Source organism: Kogia breviceps, chromosome 1, assembly GCF_026419965.1.
Source record: "Kogia breviceps isolate mKogBre1 chromosome 1, mKogBre1 haplotype 1, whole genome shotgun sequence".
Taxonomy (NCBI): domain Eukaryota; kingdom Metazoa; phylum Chordata; class Mammalia; order Artiodactyla; family Physeteridae; genus Kogia; species Kogia breviceps.
Window position 1 is genome coordinate 144,305,310 of NC_081310.1, and position 23,724 is coordinate 144,329,033.

Below are 23,724 nucleotides of genomic sequence, written 5' to 3' on the forward strand. Positions count from 1 at the left end.
CATTGAATTAACATGCTAGCTCCGTACCACCTACCACTATGGCCTTGTCTTTTTAAGTCACTGCACTTGGGTTTTCAGATATTTGTACCATAAAAGACATCTAAATGATAAGTCTCAGAACTGGAATTCAAACGTAAAACTCTAAAGCCTGCGCTCCTTCCAATGGATATTTCTGACAGTTTGCTCTTTAATAAATCTATTGTTAAGACTTTCAAAGTGACTTTTTGGGTACTGAGAACAATTTCAGTACTCATAACTACTGCAAGTATTCCTCACTTGATAAAGAAGATGTGTCCCTCAAAAACCATGTGTAAATAATTTAGATATAATTGTTAATGCATTAATGGCTTTTAAAAGAGGTATATAATAATCTTATAAAATATTAGGAGAACATTTTTATCATACTAAATAGGAAATTAGGGGTAGCCAACAGGCACATGAAAAAATGCTCAACATTGCTAATCATTAGAGAAATGCAAATCAAAACAATGAGAGGGGCCCTGGCGGTCCAGTTGTTAGGACTACGCGCTCTCATTGCCGAGGGCCTGGGTTCAATCCCTGGTCGGGGAGCTTAGATCCCACAAGACATGCGGCATGGCCAAAACAAAACAGAACAAAACAATGAGATACCACCTCACACGTGTCAGAATGGTTATTATCAAAAAGTCTACAAATAACAAATGTTGGCAAGGATGTGGGGAAAAGGAAACCCTAGTACACTGTTGATGGGATTGAAAATTGGTGCAGCCACTATGGAGAACAGTATGGAGGTTCCTCAAAAAACTAAAAATAGAACTACCATATGATCCAGCAATTCCACTGATGAGTATATATCGGAAGAAAATGAAAACACTAATTCAAAAAGACGTGCATCCCAATGTTCATAACAGCATTATTTACAATAGCCAAGATATGGAAGCAACCTAAGTATCCATCAACAGATGAATGGACAAAGAAGATGTGGTATATATATATACAATGGAATATTACTCAGACACAAAAAAGAATGAAACTATGCCATTTGTAACAACATGGACGGACCTAGAGAGTATTATGCTTAGTGAAATAAGTCAGACAGAGAAAGACAAATACTCTGTTATCACTTACGTGGGGAATCTAAAAAATAAAACAAATGTATGTAACAAAACAGAAACAGACTCACAGATATAGAAAACAAACTAGTGGTTACTAGTTGGGTGGGGGCAAGATAGGTGTATGAGATTAGGAGATATAAACTATTATTTATAAAATAAATAAGCAACAAAAATGTATAGCACTGGGAAACACAGCCATTAGTTTGCAATAACTTTAAAGGGAATATGACCTATAAAAATATTGAATCATTATGTTGTACACCTGAAACTAACATAATATTGTAAATCAACTATACTTCAATTAAAAAAAGCAGTATGGCAGTTCCTCAAAAGTTTAAACTGAGTTACTATATGACCTAGCAATTCTATTCCTAAGTATCAATATATGCTCAAGTGAAATGAAAACATATGTCTATACATAATCTTGTACATGAATGTTAGTAGAGCATTATTCATAGTAGCCCCCAAAATGGAAACAACCCAAATGTCCATCAACTAATGAATGGATACATGTGATATATTCATACAATAATGGAACATTAGTCAGCCATAAAAAGGAATGAAGTACTGATACATGCTACACCATCAATGAACCTTGAAAACCTTACACTAAGTGAAAGAAGCTAGTCATGGAAGACCACAAATTGTATGATTCCTTTTATATAAAATGTCCAAAGTAGGCAAATGTACAGAGGATGCCTAGGGCTGGGAGGGTTGGGGGGAGATGTGGAGTAACTTCTAATGGAGATGGGGTTTCTTTCTGGCATGAAGAAAATGTGCTAATATTGTGGTGATGGTTGCACAACTCTTTAAATATACTAAAATCATTGAATTGTACACTTTAAATAAGGTGAATTGTATGGTATGTGAATTATACTCAGTAAAGCTGTTATATTAAAAGAAAAAGAATTAACCAACTAATCAAGATCAGTGGGTCCATGAGATAGTAAAAGTTGCAGGAGATAGCAAAGCCTAGGCATTCTCTGTCAATCTGGCACTATCTAACTTTTCTTTGAGCTTAAACTGTGGTGTTTGCTCCCATACTGCCCTCATTTTCACACTCCTAAAGTTGCCTTTGCAATGAGATTCTTGTCCTCATGGACTCTTTTCATCTCGATGGAACTACTTTAACCCAGAGGCAAGGAGGATTGGTTAAGTCTCGGACACCTGTTAGAATCCTGGCTCCCTTATGTCTAAGGGGAAGTAACATAAGCTCTGTAAAGGGGACAATTCTAATAGCTACTGCACAAGGTTAAGCTGAGGATTGAAGATGTAAGGCATATGAAGTACGGAGCACAGTGCTTAGTATATTACATATTTGACAATACAACCCATCACTGATCTCAGTGTTTCCATCATCCCTTTGCTACCTGACCATACCTCTACTTAGTGAAAGATGTGAGCTTCTTGCCCATGACATGTAGCCAGTAACCCCAGGCTTAGCAATGTATTCATAAAATCTGTCTAGTTTTTACCCAAAATGTCTTGAACATAGAGGTGTTACTTTTTCTGTTTCACTTAATCAAAGTTATTCTGAGTACCTAACAGATGGAGAGAGAGAGCAAGATTGGAAGGTTATTCTTTCCTATAATCATGAGACCTGGATAGCATTTCTCAAATCTGCCCTGTGATCTGGGTTCCCACACCACTTCAGCCGAAAAGACTAAATTAGGAAGAAAGCAGTCAGGCCACCCCAGATTTAAATCCCACCTCTCCCTCTCATAGCTGCGTGGCCCTGGATGCATCACCTAACCTAACTAAGCCTCAGTCACCTGTCTACAAAAATCGGAAAAATAATCATATGTACCACACAAGGTTGTATAGGGTATTAAATGAGGTAGCACATATAAAGCTTTTGGCCCAGGGCTTGGCAAACAGTAGGAGTCCAATAAATAATTTTTTTAAGCGTAAAAGAAAAAGTAGTTTGTGAAACTTTTGGGAATCACTAGAAAAAACGTTTACTTCAAGTACAGTTGACCCGGGGCTTCCCTGGTGGCGCAGTGGTCGAGAGTCCGCCTGCCGATGCAGGGGACGTCAGTTCATGCCCCGGTCCGGGAAGATCCCACATGCCGCGGAGCGGCTGGGCCCGTGAGCCATGGCCGCTGAGCCTGTGCGTGCGGAGCCTGTGCTCCGCAACGGGAGAGGCCACAACAGCGAGAGGCCCACGTACCTCAAAAGAAAAAAAAAAAAATACAGTTGACCCTTGAACAACATGGGTTTGAACTGTGCAGGTCCACTTATAGGTGGATTATTTTCAATAAATATATTGGAAAAATTTTAGGAGATTTGCGACAATTTGAAAAAACTCACAGATGAACTGCATAGCCTAGAGATATCAAAAAATTAAGAAAAACTTAGGTGTGTTATAAATGCATAAAATATTTGTAGATGCTAGTAGATACTAGTCTATCCTTACATAGGCATAAAGTGAGTGATATTTAATATAAAATTAATAATGTGTTACTTTCTTACTGTTCTATAACTTTGCTTTCAAAGAATTACATTACCATACAGTATGCCTATTTTTCCTAACCAGTGAAACTGCTTATCGGACTATCATCACAGGTAAGTGGTTTTTTAAAAAATGTAACAAAGTTTCCAATGCTGTATTATGAATATGACTGCAATATTGTATGCCATAAAAATTTTATAATGATTCATTCATTAGTGTATAGGCTAGGCTACTATGAAGCGATCATATCAGTTATACTAGGCTATTATAAAGCAATCATTGCTGCTTCTTCCCTATCAATGCATGAATTGTGACACCTGTAAATAAACATGAATTTCTTTTTCACATGATCTTTACTTTTTTTTTTTTTTTTTTTTTTTTTTTTGCAGTATGCGGACCTTTCACTGTTGTGGCCTCTCACTGTTGTGGCCTCTCCCATTGCGGGGCACAGGCTCCGGACGTGCAGGCTCAGCGGCCATGGCTCACGGGCCTAGCCACTCTGTGGCATGTGGGATCTTCCTGGACCGGGGCATGAACCCATGTCCCCTGCATTGGCAGGCAGACTCTCAACCACTGCGCCACCAGGGAAGCCCAATCTTTTCATTTTTGATGTCAGTACTAAGAGATGATTAATTTTGTAAACAGACAACATTAACTTACAGTATCAAGAAATACAGTACAGTATTATAAATGTATTTTCTCTTCCTTATGATTTTCTTAATAACATATTCTTTTCTCTAGCTTACTTTATTGTAAGAATACAGTATATAATACATATAACATACAAAATATGTCAATCAACTGTTTATGTTATCAGTAAGGTTTCTGGCCAACAGTTGACTATTAGTAGGTAAGTTTTGGGAGAGTCAAAAGTTACACGAAGGGGTCAGCACCCCAACCACTGCGTTTTTCGAGGATCAATTGTACAAAACTAAAGGCATTCTTTAAAAAAAAATAAATGAAACAAGGATTGGGTGACCAACGTAGCCCAGTTTGCCCACAATTTTTTCCCCCAAATTAATGGTATTATTTCCATCTTTAACACTAGCAAAGGAAACCAACAAAGACTGACATACATGGATATAGTTTGGATGTAACAGTGAAACTTTTTTTTTTTAAGGGATAGAAGAGAGTTTTATTCAAGCCAAACTGAGGACTATAGCCCAGGAGACAGTCTCAGTAGCTCTGAGGAACTACTCTAACAGTGAAACATTTGAACTATGTACATTCAGGAAGGAAAAGATTTTTTTCACATCAACCTTTTCCTATTTTGCAGTTTCTGAATAGCAGAAACTAAAGATACATTTCTCCCAATTTAATTTAGTATGAAGTAATATAACTTTTATGATCAATTATTTGTCTTTAAGCATAAAACTTAAGAGATTTTGGCTGCATGGTTGTCTGGCTCCTGAAGTCTGGTTATTGTTAGAACGTAACTAAAGAGCATTTCCACAAAGCCCTTCTCAACTCCAATTAGAAAATTATTACTTTCATTCAATTATTACTTTCAGTTTTAAAATTGAAAGTCCTGTGTCCTGATAGCTCCCTTAGTCTCAGGCAAACCAGGGAAGATGGTCAGCCTACACAGACACCAAATTTAAGATTGGGGGGTCATTATTAATAACTAATAGCTACCATGAATGTAGTGCTGACTATGGACCTGGTACAGTGATACACACTTAAAAAGCCAAATTCCACTTAAATAATTAGAATTACCCTGTGCATTAGGTTTTATTTTTAAACCCATTTTAAAGATAAAGAAATGAAGATCTGGAGAGATTAAGTTGCCTAAACCCTAGAAGGAGGATAGAGCTGGGATTTGAGCAAAGATCCTTTTAAAATTGTATTGTGCTGTATCCCATTAGGCCCTTGCCCCCAATTACCTCCAATGAGTAAAAAGAATAGAAAGATTATGGAACACATTGTCCCACAGAGTGAAAATATTAATGGCCTGAAAAGGGTTTTGGTAGCTTCCTTGATCATAATTAGGTAGTTGATGATAAAAAGGATGCTTTTAATATTTAAAGTTGATTTCTTGGATCTCTGCTGGAGGCACAGCATGGGCTGGACTGGAGTGGAATTGCTCAGGTTAGACTGTTAGGAGGGAACCTACCTCTGCACGTACACCACATACTTGGTGTCTATGTAGGTGGGCTTCCCAGTATTCCAGGTACAAGTCATGTTGCCTGAATATTCATAAATGACACAGGTTACTTTGTCAGGGACATCTGGTGGATCTGCAACAAAATATATCACTTAGGAGCATAGAAACATAAAGTTTTTTATAGTTAGTTGATAAACTTTCCATTTTATTTGGAAAACCAGACCAATTGGTACACAGCACCTCCCCCATTCCATCCCTACCAGCTCACCTTGCAACCCACTTTGCCCTCAAACATTGCTACTTTCCTCCATATACTTTACTATATTCTCCCCTCCTTTGGGGATACTAAGGTGATCAAGTTCCTCCCATCCAAAAAGAAAATTCCTCTCCAAATTGTCTCCCCTCAGCTGCCAACGTATCTTTCTCCTTTTCATAATAGCTTTTTTTTTTTTTAAGTCCATTATACTGGTCTTTTTCCTCAACTCCCATTTACTCTTGAACCCCAAACAATCAAGATTCAGAGCCGCAATTCCACCAGAACCACTCTTGTTAAGGTCATCGTGACTTTTTAATCCACAAATCCCATGATTTCTGTGAAGTCATCATTGAGCTTGACCTCTGCAGCATTTGCTATTTTAGTCACTCCCCCCTTGAAACCTCTCTGCCTTTTGGGTCTTGTGAAAGGGTTCTCCATGGTGTTTTTCTTCTGCTCTGGCAACTGTCTACTTCTCCAGCACCTATTCCACTACCCACTTTAAAAGTTTGGTGTTCATACATACAATGGAGTATTACTGAGCCTTTAAAAGAAAGGGAATTCTGACATGCTACAACATGGATGAACCTTGAGGACTTTTATTATGCTAAATAAAATAAGCCAGACATGGAAGTGCAAATGCTATATGATTCCACTTATAGGAGGTATCTAGAACAGTCAAACACACAGAGACTGAAAGCAGAATAATGGTGGCTGGGGAGATGCGGGATATGGGGAATTGTTGTTTAATGGGTACAGAGTTTTGGGTTTGCAAGATGAAAAAGTTCTGGAAATGGATGGTGGTGATGGTTACACAGTGACGTGAATGTACAATATGCTTAATGCCACAGAACTGTGCACTTAAGAATAGTTAAAATGGTACATTTTACTACAATAAAAAAAGATTAAAAATTTTTGGCATTCACAGAATTCTATTTCTAGTTTCTCTCTCTTTTTCCCTTCTCCCATGCCCTTAACTCTTTCTCCGAGTGGCCCTATTATGGGGAATATTGTTAGTTTTTGTCTGCTACCATCTTTCCCTTTGAGAATTGACATCTCCCTCACTCCCAACCTCATCTCCACTCCACCCCTATGCCAAGGGCTGTCAGTCACACAGAAGTGTACCCTTGGCCTAGGCTAACTAATCAGAGTATTTCCCTTGGGAATGAACACATGACTCAAGATGAACCAATCAGAGTTATCCAAGGATCTTCTTCTGGATCCATTGTAAAAACAGGTGCTTCTCCCCTGCTGAAAATGCTATCTCTGAGTAACATGTGAGCTGTGAGTTGTTGATGGCCATCTTGCTGTCATAGTGAAACAGTCTATTTAAGAATGAAGCCAACACAGGGGAAAACAAAACCCAAGAAATGAGAAAAGGTGAGAGAGTTCTAATGACATTGTTTGAGCCCTTGGAGCCTCTGAAGACTATGAAACCCCAGCAACTATAGAACTGCATCTGGAATTTCAGATGCATCATCCAATGATAAATTACCAAGAATTGCGATAAAAAGAAGTTTGGAAATACTGAGTGTTTACCATATGCTCACTTTTCAGGTGTGTCTCTCTCAGCTTGTGCCTACATTTGCAATACTGCCTGGGAAACTTGACTACTCAAAAAATGACAAGAGGGATTTCCCTGGCGGTCCAGTGGTTAAGACTCCACACTTCCACTTCAGGCGCCCCCCAAAAAAGAAAAAGAAAATGGTAATTCTTTCCAATTAAAAAAAAAAGGAAAGGATGGGGGCTCAGAAAGAATAAAAATACAGACATTTATGCACCTGAAGTTATACCCAAAGCTTTATCTTAAATACAAATATGTTCTTCCACTTCACCTGTAAATCATCTACCAAGAATACTACTTATAAAAGAAGAAATAAATATATGAAAAATTTATCCTCATTGCAAATTAAACCAATAATAGATGTCATTTAGATCTATCAAATTGGCAAGGATTTTGAAAAATGTTAACCCACAGTATTGGAATGAACTCAGGGAAATCCTCTAACACACTGCTGGTGGGAATGCAAATTGATACAACCTTTATGGAGAGCACTTTACATATCACAATCTTTAAAAGTGGAAGCAATATCTTGTGACCCAGCAATTTTAAATCTAGGAATGCAACCTTATTGAAATGTTCATAGATATACAAAAATATTTGGCTAAAAAGGGTTTGCCTCTTAAAGTGTTGTTCCTAATAATGGAAGAATTAGAGATCAACTTAACACCCCAAAATACACTGCTAAAATACATCCAAAAACAAAGTTGTAGAAGACAGTTTAAGTATATGGCCTTTGGAAGGCACTAGAAATATGTTTAATTAAGTAAGTAAGTACTGGCCATATGATAAAGTGAAAAAAATAGTATAGTATAGTGATCTCATTTGAGAGACAAACAGAGAGATAGAGAAGGGGAGAGAGAGAAAAAGACTGAAACTTGAAAGACATATTCCAAATTATTAAAGAGGGAGTCTGTTAGTAGTGAGATTATGGGATTATAGAAATGATGGGTATTTCTTTTTTGTTGGTCCAAAATTTTAAAAACTTTCTACATGAATGCAATTTGATTTTACAATTAAAAAACATATTTTTGAGGAGATATGGGGATAAATGTATATGTATAGCTGATTTACTTTGTTATAAAACAGAAACTAACACACCATTGTAAAGCAATTATACTCCGATAAAGATGTTAAAAAAATAAAAATAAAACTTTAACTTGGCCTTCTCAGAAAAAAAAACAATAAAACAAAAAAAAATGTGTTTTCAAACAGTAAGAACACACTAAAATGATTTAGAGTATTTTGGTGAGTTGTAGTATCAAGTTACAATGGGGAGAAACTGGACTCCAAGTAGGTAGGATAAAAGAAACCTTTAAGTTTTCTTTGAGCCTTGAAGGAGGTAGCTGTGGAAACATAAATTTAAATCATTTTGGATATTGATTGAGTTGGGGTCCCTCAGTGATCTGTGCTGAAGTTATTTTTTCCCTCTGGTTTCAGACAGTTATCACTGATTTGGTCATCCTAAAAGCCAACTGTCAGTCTTTTGGGCTATGTTATTCCACAGCATTCTCTCTGAAGTTCTGGTAACTAATTAACTTTGCAAAAGATCAAATAGATTACATACACACATGCAAATATACACACTATTTGTTAATGTGAAGCTATGTAAAGAGGGAATGTGTATATGGTTATAAAAATAAGACCGAATTGTTTTTAGATCTCATTGCCAGGTTATTAAATGTCCATGGATAAAAACCTTCTGTACAGCCAGATAGCAGAAAACACTCTGCTCTCTCCTACTAATTGCACGTCTCCCCTACCATTGGGTCCCTCACTATTCACAGGCCAAGTTTCTTGCTAATTCAAAGTTTAGCCAAGTATCATTTTCTACTGAGAGCTTCTTGAAGGCACTGTTTGTGATCCCCTCTTCTCTGAATTTCTATCGTTTAACACATTTTTGTTGTATACCAACCACTTAGTAAAGTTTATTTCATGACTTGATTGGCTTGATTAATAAAATGACAATGAGTAGAATTTAAAATTAAAAGAAAGTCAATACTTCTGGCAAAGATCACTCCATAATTCCTTACCTAACGAGTGCACAGACCAGCCTATTGTGTCACTAATGAGACTTAGTAGCAATGTTAAAGACGAATATTCAGTACCTTCTACTGGACAACATGATGACAAGTAGAGATCAAAGGTGGTTAAAATTTAAGTCAAAGATATTTAAACTTTTAAATAAATGATTATGTGGAAATATGACTTTCATGAATAGTTTAATCTGGTGTTTTTAAATGAATAAAGACATCTTATGGTATTTTATCCCGTGATTGGTGTGACTCTGATAGAATACTTTTCATAATATGCATGCATTTAATCACGGATAAGAATCTAGGAAGTTTTTAAGATTATGGCTAAAAATGAAAACTGTGATAATAATAGTTTATATTTCACAAATTACACATTAAGGTACAGAACCTTTTTAATAGGTTTAGATATGTTTTTAGGAACAGCAATGACTCATTTATCTTCTTTGTCTTTTATGATTTGTCTCCAGTTTTTAAAAATGCACATAATCATTTTGTTCAGAACAGTGATGATAAGTTGACATAGTAAAGCTCACAGGATGAATATCCTATAATCAAAGTGATCCAGTGAAAGCAATGTGATTTCTAGAATACTACAAAACCCCTCAAAAACCTTTGCTTGACCTACTTAAATAGGAAGTTCTGTTTGCTAAGAGTGCAGAGCCTGAGAACACAGGGGTTCTTGAATCCAGGGGTTTTAGTACACCCTTACATGGCAGTTACAATTTCATGCTTATAACCAGAGGTCTATGTAAGAAGTTCCAACTCACAAAGTAAATAAGTGGAAAGGGTGATGTTCTTTCTAAGCAGCCATCAGCAAAAAGTATAAGTGCTTGTAATATGTTGTCCTAGAAGAGGAGAAGAGGCCATTCCCTGGCCCTAAACATTGCCTGGTGGTTGTGTTTGAGGGCAGAGGGCCTCAGGCAACACAGGGAGAGCAGTTGGCAATAACCTGTCACCCAAACTGCAACAGAGGGAAGGAGGCGTACTTCTTTTGCCTCCTTTCTTACTCTGGCTTTAATTAAAAACTAACCTTTCCACACAACTGTGAAAGTTACTCATTTGCCCTCTAAAGAAATATTCTCTCAACACCCCACCACACCCCCAAAGAATAAATAGGAAAGTATTTAAGCATGAAGGGTTATTTCTGTTTCCTGAGGATGTGGACAAGCTAAGAAGTCCTTAGACATCAGATAAGATGTCTACTTGTGGTTTCAATTCCTACAATTTAGGGCAAGTTTAGCATGTTAGTATTATTTTAAGGCATAAGTTTTTTCTTTGACTCCCAAACCTACTAATTTCCTTGCTTAGTTCACCTCTACCACTTCCCAGGGCTCTTCTCTCTTGAAAATCACAGAGATCAGGAGCCCAGCAGGATGATAGCCTTCCCTGAGAACAAGAAAGCCTCCTGCTTCTCAGACATCCCAGGCAGGTGGAGGTGGCCAGGTGGGCTTGCTCTGTCTAGCTGAGGACTGGAGATGAGGAAGAACTCAGATTTGGTTCTCAAAAGTATGGAGAAAGGGAGCATGACAAAGACCCAAAGCCCTCTATCTTTCACTGAAAATGGGCCCAGATGCTGTAGGGAATGAACCTCTGAGTTAAAAACCATGCTGAACTTACTGATTTTTCCTTCATAATAGTAGAACCAAGAATTAAGTATATAATTATACAAGCCAGCCCATATTACTATAGTAACTTAAACACCTTCAGAATACCATGAACACAAATTGAACTTACCAAATATTAAAAAAATTAACGTAATTAATTTTTTTCTTAATAATTATAATAACAAACACAATTATTCACAATTGGGGCAGTGACATTAGGAGCAGGGAATTGTATCAGAATCTCCCCATATTTTATCAAAAGGATGCATTTAAAAGGGTTTAGGCACATTAATGTTGTAGTTTAAAGTGTATAATATGCTTTCAAATAAATTATTGAAATTTGATGCTTACCATAGCCAATATAATTAGCCTCATTTTACAGACATGGAATTGAGGCTCAGACTAGTTAAGCAACTTGCCCGAGGTCACACAGCTGGTAAGAAGTATAGCAGGGACAAAAGCTAATGTTGCAAATGTTTTTTTCCTTCCTAAATCTTAGCCTCAAAATTTTTCAATGGGATGTGCTTCAAGGTTGATATTATTGAATAGTTTGGAAAACAATGTTAAGTAAAAAACAGATGAAAAGAGCACCAGTGAAAATCTGAGGATGCTGCCCTTCACATATGCTGTGTTTGGCCAGACTAGTGTTGAAAAATTATTTTTTGAATGCATTGGCATACAAACATTTAAAGTTTGTAGAGTTCACATTGAAAATTTACACTTGTCTTCTTTTGAAGTGTCCAAAGATCTAGGGATACTGGGCCCTCATAGATGCTGAAGCTGGGCAGTGGCTGAGCCCAGTAGACCATCTCTGTGCTTTCCTCTCTGCACGGATCCCACCAGCCTCCTTAACTCACACATTTCACCAACTTAGCCCCTGGAGACATTTGAATTTGCAACTACTACATTAAACTAATAGAAGAAGTGAACTATATTAATTTGCCTCTATTTTTAGACAAGATTGGTAATTACCAGTTAATTGTTAGACTAACTTTCATTTGGATTTTGAATGTACCTCAACACTTACATCCAGAAGAAATGTCTTTTCCACATATCAGTGTCTCTTGAAAATATCCGGGACATTCAGCAGTACAGTACATAAAGGCTTGTGGCTCCAGAAAGTTGTTATACCAAAGCCGAGCCGTTGTTTTATTAATTCTTGTGATTTGAAATCTTTCTTTGATGCCATTTTTATAAAAATAAAGTTTCCTTGGTTGGCAGTTCTTAATTGCTGCTTGGCAATATATAGAGATATTCATACCCATCTTAAAAATTGTGGCTGGTTCTACCCAGATGCGTCCAGAACAGTTTATATTTGTAATTCCTGGAAAACAAATGGATAAAATTAAAAATTCCATGTAAAGGATTAAAACCAGAGATTCAGAAGAATGTGCTATTGCAGTTAAATTTTTTTTTCGATTAATTGAATAATTTCCATTGGAAAAGAGTTTTAGGACTCAGAGTATCATTTGTTTAGTTTATCAAAGTGTGTTTTTACCATGTTCTATTGATGTTCGGCAGCATGACACAAGACTAGAGTCAGCTTTCAGCCTTTAAGTTTCTCTAGCTGTCTAAAGAGCAAATAAGATTAGCTCTCCTATTTTAAAGGTGAGGACTGAGACATTTTGAGTCTACCTCATTTTTCAAAGGTAACATTAGGAATAAGAATTGGCACTGCAGAATCCAAACCCCATTCACCAGCTACTCAATCTTTCACTCTTTGATAAAGGCTACTTTTAACAGAAAACTATGAGTTTCATGAGTAAAATCATTACTAATTACTAACTGCAAAAATTTATTGCTTGACACCACTTAAATTCATCATTTTTAAGTTGAAAAGCAAGTTTCAAAACAACATATTTAATGGAGGCTCAATGTTAAAAATAACTCGATGAATGAATTAAAAAGAAATATACTAAGATATTAACAATGATAATCTCTGTGTTAATTTTTTATTTTTGGTTGTATATTTCTGTGTTTTAAAAATTACATAATAATGTATTATTTTTATAACCAAAAGACAATAAAGTCATTTTCATAAACTTGAATGACAATGCAATGCAATATCAATTAAATTAAATTCACATCAAGGAAAATTTATTGTAGGCTTTGTCTGGAAATACCTGTATCAGAATATCTTAAAACCTTATCAAAATAGTGATAATTAAAGGTCAGTATTTGATTTTTAAAAGTTCTTATCTTTGGAATTAAAAGCTTGAAGAATTATCTTTTTAATAATATAAACATAATTGAATATGGCCATTTATGTAATGAACATTTACATATAAGTTATAAATATTTAAATTTTGAAGTAATGATAAAAATAATTCTATCATTATCAATAGGGAATTGAAGGCAAAGACATGAAAAGAAGTTTTAAGAAAGTATCTGACTGCTTTAAATAAGTTCAACAATTCAAGTTCAGATAAACTGCATCTTGAGCACCTTAAAAAATCTCTGAATACTTTCATGAAACCATTGAGAGTAGTGTTTGAGAATACACAGAAATATAAAAAATGTCAGAAGATTTCAGATTTGTACAAATATTCTCCTGGTTTTCAAAAGTGGAATAAAGAAGAACCCCAGAAACACTGGACCGCTGAGCTTCACAACATTCAAGAATGAATTAGTAAGTTGATAATTTTTCAGCACATAGAAAAAAATCAGTAATCGGCAGGAATCAACATGGATTATATAAGAATAAGTCATACGAAGAATTGTCAATTTCTCTTTTTAATATGTTAAGATAAGTCATATAAAGCATTAATTTCTTCTTTTTTTTTAGATTGGTCAGAGGAATGTTAAACATAGTATATTTTTTATTCAGCAAAGCTGTTTAAAAGGGGTAGAATATTGTTCTAGTAGAAAACGTGGAAAAGATAGTCTGGATGATACTAAAAATATTCATAGCATATTGAACAATAATATATAAAATAATTTTTAATGGACAGCTGGTAGGTCTCTAATGACACGGGCTTGTCTTATTTCTCTATGCTTTATATTAATCACTTGGATATATAAACAGAAGTCCTACTTATCATTTGCATATTTCCAGAAGCTGGAAAAAGTAGCTGGTGTCTTATTTTTTACTAAATCTTCTTGGATAGCTGTTGGTCTGACTCTGGAAGTGTCCAATATCCTGCTGGAAGGATTCTAGTTCTCAAGGTGGGACTACTTCTATATCTCTAATATAATGTGTCCCAACCTACAGAAGACAGTTTTGCTTTTGTCACTATTCTGAGTAACTTGCATGATTTGCAAAGCTTCCTTCAAGGTCTAGAACCCTGCCTTGGTGTTGCTTATCTCCTAGTAAATGCATCCCTGTCACCTGCCCAGGATGCTATGCAGAAACTTTCAAATGCTGATGGCTGCCCTGCCTGAATTTCTGATGATCTCCCTCCTGGACTCCTAAAATCTGTGTATGCCTTTGTCATAATGCCAGATGTTTGTGTGAATTACAAAATAGGAATAATAATAGCACATAGTACTACCACACAAAGAAATACAAGGCTTAGCACAGCACCTGACACGCGGTAACCATCAATAAATGGTTTGTGGCGTTGAATTAAGTTGAAATGTTTGATGAGTTATCTTATAAGTTAAAAATGTTCAAAGATAGAATATGCCAACTCAAAATAATAAGCTCCTTCGTGGAAATGTTGGTAGAAGAATTAGACGTCTGTCTGTTAGGATGCTTGATAAATGAATCCTGCATTAGGAGGGAGGTTGGACTTTATTTCATTCCACATAATTTTATGTGCATATAATTTTTTGAATATAATAAGTTTTTATTCTTCAGAGATCCTAGCATAATGCCATGAACATAATAAACATTCAATATTTTATTTGAATAAAAAATAGCAATAGGTACTCAAAACACTGTACCTCCATGACACCAATTGAAGAATATGTAAAGAGCTAGTGCCACGTCCCATTGAGTTGTGACCTGATTCATGCCTGAAAGCAGGAAAAAGCTCTTTGTCGCCCTCTAGAAAAAAATATGAAAAATGTTTAAATTGTAATATTTTAATAAAATAACAATAAAATACTAAAAGGCATAACATTTTTTCTAACAGTTGTTTTTGATGAGAATCTTTAATTAGGAAGAAAAAAAATGAAGGAAAGAAGGAAGGAAGGAAGGAAGGGGGAGGTAAAGGAAACAGGGCAAAGAAAAGTTACTGGGGTGTGAGGAGGTAGAATACAGGTGGAGGAGTAAAGCAAAAGTATGGAATTTTATACCCTCCAAAAATCATTATGAATTACCTTAGCAGGACATTTTGACCCTTGATAAAATATAATTCCTCCTAATCTTGTCTCTCTCATCAGAAATCTCTTTCTGCTCTAACTCCTGATGCTCAGTTCTTTTCCTGACCAGGTTTACATGCCTATCAAGCTCCAGAAATATTAGTCTTTGATAAGTAAAACTCAAGAAAAGCCAAAAATGTCAGAACTTCCAGAAAAAATAGCATTCAAAATGAAGAAAGAGAAAGTGAGACAAAGGCTTATGTGCTATCACCAGTTAAATCTACAGAAAGCCCTTTTATCTGTAGAGAGTTCAAAACAAATACCTTATAAAAATTCCAAACAATATTGCCATTAGTTTACAACTGGAGTTACATTATTCAGTTAATCAGTTACCTACATTATTGAATAAATTATTCAATAATCAACATTATTCAGTTATTTTTATCTCTTTAGTAAAATCTGAGCCTTTCATGTAAAACAACAAAACTCATGACTCATCAAATAGCACAAGATATCTGATAACACTTTAAAAAATTGAGGTCCCCGTGACTTATGAATATAAAGATCCCTTTCATAATTTGTTAACAATAGTAGGTCTTCACTTTATAAATAATAGGCAAAACAAGCCCTAAAATGTTCCTAGTTAGGAATTAACTACTCACCTAATAGAATATATGCAATAATATTATTTAAAGTGATGTGATAGACAATATTACAGATTCAACTTCCATCAGTAACCACTGTATGAAATATCACAAGAACTTATAAGAGAAGACAACTTGGCCCATGTATTTCCAAAAGAAAATATAGCCGTTTTTTGAGTATTTAGATGATCGTTGTCTCTTTACCTTTCAACGTGTTTGAAGCACATAATTCCACTTCAGAGTGAGGCTGTCGCCTGTGTCACATCTTCTTTCTTCACTGCCTGCCTGTCAACGATCACTTCAGGTTTTCAGTGATGAGGCAAATGGAAATGTCAGCAAAGCACCGACCTACATTTCAGATTCTCAGAGAGGAACTCAAACCGTCCAATTCAAAATGACTGGCTGTTATGTCACTACTTGGGAAAACCCAGATTACTGAAAGTGAACTGCTTTGTCAGTACTTTTTTTTCCTCATCTTAATTTAAAATAATCTGTCTCATCCAAGAAGTAGAATACATATATATGCTTTATCTATCAAAATCTTTGACACAAGATATGATGCTTAGTTTTCATTTGCAACCAACATTGATATAGATTATAAACCCATTTCTTAAGAAAAGAAAGTTTAAATGCTACTGTTGACCATTCATTTATTTAACAAGCAGTTTTGAGCATCTAATATGCGCCAGGTATTGTTCAGGGCATTAAAGATATAATGGTGATTAATCACAGAACATCCGCTTTCTTGTATTGTTTACATGATAAAATTACAAATTAGTGGCTTTGAACTATTGTTCATGGTTTAGCAGGATCCTACGACCAAATAAAAAAATTATCAAATTATTTGGCTGGTTTATAGTAAGCATCACCAGGAGACTTTGCTGCGACACACCTTTTCTTGCCTCCTTATTTGTTCTACATGAATAGCTTTTCACTCTTTGTACTCCTTTATATTGTAAAGGACAATTAATTTATTCATTTCCTCCACAGTGAATTTCTTGAAGTTAGAAACTCCATACGGTCTTTTTAATTTTTATATCTTTAGTACCTAGCACATTAGAATACTCTGGGGGAATATTTGAAACATTCCCATGCTCAAATTTATTGTACCCAATGAAATTAGAATTTCTGTGAGTGGATGTTTGTGCATCGATATTTTTAAAAAGCCTCTCCTGGTAGTTATAAGGAACAGCCAGGCCTGAGGACTACTGGAATACACGAATAAGAGTGTCTTTGACTATCAACTGGGTAACAATTTTCTAAACTGTGAAGGAGAGGGTATGGGAAAACATTTCACATACCAAGAACAGAAGGTGCAAGTAAATTGTTTGGGACTGGCAGATTGTTTCTCCAGGTTGAAGGGAAAAGGATTTGAGCTGGAAAATTAGGTCAGTGGCAGAATGTAATGGGCTTTGTATTCCTGTGTATTCCTGTCTGTCTTCCCATTCACCCAGGTGCACATCACCACCTGGCCGTTGCTTGTCAGGCTACACAGCTGAAAAAAAACCAAAACAACAACAACAAAACCCCAACTTCCTTTATCAGAAAGTGTCAGAGATAGCAAAGATTGTTAGGCAGAGAAATACATAATCAAGTTGGATTTTTAGAAAGATAATTCTGATTACTGTGTGGAGAATTGAATGAGGGTAGAGAGTCCAGTTAGGAGGCTATGGAAAACCAAAGTCTGATGGAGGCCTAAGGCAAAGCAAAGGCAGTGAGAACTGAGAGAAGGAAACACACCTGAGAGCTCTGTGGAGGCCAATTCAACAGCTGTGCAGTGAACAACCGGTGTGTAGGGCTAAGAATTTGGGAGCTTAAGGATTGACTCTGTGGCTACTTTTGCTGACTCAGCAGATAACAGCATTAACTGAGCACACAAAAGGAGGTGTGAGTGTGGGGAAGTAATGAATTTCGTTCTGATCATGGTGATTTGGAGGAGCTTACAGCATGTTCAGAGAAGACTGGTAGGATATTGGAGACATGGGTAAACTTGAGAGAGAAGTTTGGGCTGAAGATCTAAACTTAGAAGATTTCAGCATGTCAATAGTATTAAAAGTAAGATTAGAATAAGAGAACTCAAAGAGAACATCCAGGGAGCTAAGGGAAGGGAGTAGGTGGCCAGAACCAAAAATCTTGACCGAAGGACAGAAGAAGAGATACGAGAAGAAGTGTGTGACCAGTGTCAAATTGTCAGAGATTAAATATGATAGGAACTAACAGGTAGTGTTGAATTTGACAAAAGTCTGTCTTCCCTGAGAATAGTTTCAGAAAAGAAATGGGGACAGAAAAGAGATTGAAGTGAATTCGAATAGAAAATAAAGGAGAGGACATCATCTACTCTTTCAGGAATTTGGACAGTGGAGATGAGATTGATGGACAGCTCAGTGCAAATCAGGATTCATTTATTTATTTTAATGGGGGCTGGTGGTACTTCTTAACCATCTTTTCAAAGATATTTGCCATGCATATCTCTTTTTTGGTGAACAGTCTGTTCAGATCTTTTGTCCATTTTTATTGGTTTATTATGTTTCTTATTATTGAGTTTTGAGAGTTCTATATGTGGTTTGGAAACTAGTCCTTTATCAGACATACGTTTCGCAAATATTTATCCTAGTCTGTACCTTATCTTTTCATTTTCTTACCAACATCTTTTGAAAGAAGTTTTTAATTTTGATAAATCCAATTCATTAATTATTTTAGTGATTCTTTCTTTTGTTTCTTTGTCCTGTGAGTCTCTGCTTACAATTTTATCAATGGATCAATATGTAATATTGCTTTGTGTGTGTTTCTGTTTAAAGACAGTTTATATTGTTGACTCATTAACATTGAACTTAGGGCCAATGGCCCTATAATTCATATCTGAACAAAGCTTACGTAACATGGGTGTTCGTTGTAGTGTACATTGCAGACTTCTTACACTTAGGAGCACTAGACAATACTACAGGAGTATACTTGGGGGCCATGTTAAACAGCAAAATCGCCAAAAAAAAAATGCACAGAATGTGAAAAATGTAGCACTAAAATAGACTTGAGAAAGGACACTTGATTACAGTATCATGCCGAAACAAGTTTCTTAGCTGGGAACTTGCACATTGTGTGACTCAAATCTTTCGCCATTCTGTAAATCTCAGGAAATGACTGACAAAAGTGCGGCAAGTGTTGATTTTGGGGTTACAAATAAATTTTAGGTAGTAAATAAATTCACAAATACAGAATTGGAATGATGAGGATTGACTATATAAAATCTTGTATGTAAATGGTTTGACTTCACTTGCTAATCAGAAAACATCAAAACCTATTGTCTTGGCTTTCTTTCCATAGGCAGTGTTACCATCTGGGTACCCTGGGACAGTCCAATTTAAACTTGTCCCAAGGTAATTACACATAACACTCCATTTTACTTTCAAAATTATTCCATTTTGGAAGATATCTTGTCACCATCTTACAAGCCTGCAAGTAATAAACCTTGTTTATTTTCTAAAAGTCACACAATTTCAAGTTTTTCTCTAGCATTTGGTAAAAGTTTGGAATGGTTGTTGGCTGAGGGGTTGAAAAGGGTGATTGAGTATAAAATGCATGATCTTGAAAGTATATTAAATTAGTAAGTATATTTTGAGTTAACACATCACAGGGTAAATACATTTAATGCAACATTTAGCTTTTTTCCAACTTAAAAAAATATCCACTTTAGGGAACTTCAGAACAGAAGAAAACAGCTAGAACTGTAGTCCTTATGCAATTGTGCTTTTCTATAAATTTGCCTGCCTATTGTGGATTGAAAATATCTCCAGTTTCCCTGTCCAGTGGCAACATTGTCATAAACCAACTGACTACTAGAAGGAACTCCTTGAGGTGGATTGGTTAGGATCTTCCAGTTTAAGAAGTATAGCTGGACCAAGACCTGGAATGATAAACTGTTGCTTAGCAACACTGGTCTAGCATTGGGGAGGAGACCTAGAGGGATCTATCTTGCCTCAGAACTCAGATGCCCTATATGGGTGGGAATGAGAAGAAAAAGGAGTGGACTGTTGACCCCTGAAATGGGAACTTAGTGACTCCCTGACTCTGAATAGAGGTGGAAAACCTACCACCTCTATATAGGGAAATGTTATGGCAGCCCCAACATTTTTAAATAGGCCTGGCTTAGGGCAGATAATCTGGTTAGAGAGGAGGACTAGGGAACTCTTGAATTTGTGCTTGCATAGCAGGTACACTATTTCTACTTTGATTACTGCGTTTCTTTGAAGTGGCTTTAGTAGGAGAGAATGTCTGAATATTATCATGTGTAAAGCTCCTAAACCATCCCTTTGAAGGTACCACAAAATATGCAAATACCATTAAGTAGACCTGATTTGGGAGGCTTAAAGTTTTGTGCCATAGTAATCTAGCAATTCTGTATGGAAAAAAGGAAATTAATATTATGGAAGGGTGGGGAGACTGATGGGTGTTTGGATGAATTGTTTTTTGTAGGAGAGAAGATGACAACGGCTACCCATAGAGGCCAGAGGAAGTCCCCTAATATATGGATATGTTCAGGGCAGACATTTGTACATATCTGCACAATTCTTGGTAGCTAGGATACAGTGGTACAGCCCAGTCTCTCTCTACACCACGTAAAACAGGTGTCCCCATTTGAGAGGGCTTACTGTACTATAATGACTAAAGTGGGACTGGATCCCTTCTCACACCCTGCCAGGGGCAAGACATGTATCCACTCTCCTCCTTGGGTAGTCACAAATCGAACAAAGATGACAGAAAAGGGCCTTTAGAAACTGCAGCACAAAGATAAGACAGAGGGCTTCTTTTTCCCTAGGCAAATAACTGGAGTTATGCTTTGAAACAATTCCCCAATTCATAGTAGAATAATAGTCTAATTGTTTAACAGACATTTGGCTAGGAAAGTGGCTTCCTCCTCCCAATTTCTTCTTTAAACATTCAAAAGAGAGGCAACTGCATGGGTGGGCCCCCCAAAATTTAGGATTAGAGAAGAAAAGCCCTCTGTGACTGTGGATGGACTCTTGCAGGGGCAGTGAGCCACTCCTCAGGTCTATTTAAGGTGGTTTCTGTATATACTGTAGTAAGAGGCTTGAGCCTGGAGTAGAGAACCATTTTGCACTCTTCAATATACTGACGTCTGCATGTGCAATGGAAGACTTATTTGGATAATTGACTGTGTCACCCAGCCCTTCTGTTGTTACAGGCCTAATAAAGGGGCCTTAAGTGCCTTCTGTGCGCCAGCATAGACTGACTAAGTGTTGTGACTACAGAAGAGGATGTTAATGGCTTTCAAGGACCCTGAAGTAGGAAAGAAGATTGTATTTAAAAATTACAATGAAAAAAATGCTAATAGAAAGATATGAAAACAATTAGGGGATCAGAGCAGAATACATAGGAGCCTCAGGTTCACACTTTTGCAAGCTTCAGCCCTGAATGCCAACTCCTGTAGGACAAAGTTTACCTGATCTGGGTCAGTGACTCAGGCTTGGTTTCTTACCTATTCCCTCCAGTTTGAACTAGATTTTATGGTACCAAATAACTCTGGTTTCTCTTCAGATCGTGTAAATCTTTTGCCTTTTTATGGTACCAGCATTCCTCTTTCAACTGCCTCCACTTCTATCCCATTATCCTCCAATGGGTGCAACCACACCATATCACTTTGCTTCACCAACAGTGCCCAGCTCACTGTCTGGGTCTGCCCTACTTTTCAAAACTCACAACTGAGTAATTATGAAAAGTACAATTTCAGTTGTGCAGTCTTAAGAATGTAAAAGACAGTATTATTCATTTCAGAAAACTTTTTATCAAAAATGTTGAACTTACTTTTGTAACTTCATGGCCTTGAAGCTATAATTTTCTTGACGATAATTTTACCTGGAAAAACTCATTCTTCTAATATGCCAGATAAAAGAGGTGTCACTTTATTAATTTTCTCAACTACTGAATTAATAATCCCATTATTCATAAAGAGTTATATAGTTGCTTTGAAGAGAAATAAATACCATAAATCTTTTGACTCATCCAAAGGACCCTACATGTACCCTACGTGCATCTGCTCAGTATTTCTCAGTATCAAATGCCTTATGGCTCATTCAGCTCTATCGAAGGAGTGGGTGCTACTGGTGGAATCATCACCATTTTCTGTGAGGTGTGCATTAAAGGTCAACTTTATCTTATTTCCTATGAGTTTCTTAGAGACTTAAGAATGCTCAGAAGCGGAGGTTAACTCAAAACCTTCAATGTACAACTGTAGCTCTTGGAGACTTCATGCATACTCCTAAGGAGATCAGTTTCCAGATTTTCAACTTCCTAATTTGCACTTTCCTACATTTGATTTCTCTGAGAATGAGCCTGGGTTCGCAGTAGTCATTCTTTCGCTTCTTAAAGAATGGTATCCCTCCACCCCAAATCTCAGTATTGTGCATGACCTTGGGTATAATTAGCTCCAGGGTATCAAACAAACAGAGAAATGGAGATAGTGGTTTCAGGGAGAACTGTTCTGATTACTAATCAAGGTGCATTAAACTCATAAGGCTTCTAATCTTTTCCTGCATTGTATACATTTTTTAGAAAACTGAAGCTTGGGCTTCCCTGGTGGCGCAGTGGTTGAGAATCCGCCTGCCGATGTAGGAGACACGGGTTCGTGCCCTGGTCCGGGAAGATCCCACATGCCGCGGAGCAACTAAGCCCGTGAGCCATGGCCGCTAGGCCTGCGCGTCCGGAGCCTGTGCTCCGCAACGGGAGAGGCCACAACAGTGAGAGGCCCGCATACCGCAAAAAAAAAAAAAAAAAAAAAAGTGAAGCTTACTAAAATACTTGTATTTCAGCCCATGTAGATGTACTCTGAATTTTAGCCAATTTGGGGATATTTGGGCCCATTTTGGAACAGTCTGAATGCTGAGCATCAGAAGTAACATGGGGGACTTATGGTTATCCTCTTAAATGTAAATGAGATTTTTGATGGACTGCATATTTTTTCTAGACACATTGGATAAAATTCATGTGTAACTACCTTATCAATAAATTACAGCAAATCTGAAAGAAATCAAGTAAAATTTTAAAGGTTTTGTTATCAAACTATATCATGGCATATTTGTCCCTATTGCAGCCTTGTCTCACTTATTTCATCTTATAAAACATTCAATAATTTATATTTAAAAGGAAGTAAACTTTTTTAGACTTATGTTTAATATTTTAGACATTAATTTAAAAATATGCAATAGGGTACATAATTTTTAAAGTTTATTTTAAGGGTATTTAAGGAAAACATTCGGAAGACCACTGTACTAGTGCTCACCTATACTAGCCAAACAAAATCCATATGTGGAAAAAATACACCAAAATATCAATAGTGGTTTCTTTGGATTATGGAATTATGGTTACTTTTTCTTACTTTTGCTTTTCTATAACTTCCTATTTTTTAGGATGAGTATATTGTATATGATAATTTAAAAACATTAAAAAAATACTAAACACATTAAGGACAGGACGTCTTTAAAGGGAGGGATATAAAGAGGAGATTACTTCCGAGTCGATTCTAAAATATGAGGCAGCTGGAGGGAATTATTGATATGTCTACTGATGTACACATTTATTTATTCAAGTTCAACTCTAAGTGGAGGGGGGGAAGAGTTTTTATCCCATTAAATTCTCCATTCTTCTACCATCTTCTTTAAAAGAGACCTTAAGTCTTTAGTGACTCAAAGAAAAGAAGGCCATACCAGAAATGCAATA

At 36.4% G+C, this 23,724-nt stretch overlaps 1 protein-coding gene and 1 long non-coding RNA gene across 2 annotated transcripts in view; one reads left to right on the forward strand and one right to left on the reverse strand.

Moving 5' to 3' along the window:
* The window catches only part of IL23R (interleukin 23 receptor), a 53,454-nt gene extending 38,395 nt beyond the window's left edge, over nucleotides 1-15,059 (reverse strand). Inside the window, exons 1-3 of the mRNA XM_059075964.1 lie at nucleotides 14,990-15,059; nucleotides 12,132-12,428; nucleotides 5,660-5,783 (exon numbers count right to left, since the gene is read on the reverse strand). Coding sequence (XP_058931947.1) covers nucleotides 5,660-5,783; nucleotides 12,132-12,428; nucleotides 14,990-15,059 — 491 coding nt within the window. The remainder of the gene's footprint in view (nucleotides 1-5,659; nucleotides 5,784-12,131; nucleotides 12,429-14,989) is intronic.
* The window catches only part of LOC136794965 (uncharacterized), a 117,221-nt gene that overhangs the window by 84,139 nt on the left and 9,358 nt on the right, over nucleotides 1-23,724 (forward strand). The window lies entirely within an intron of this gene.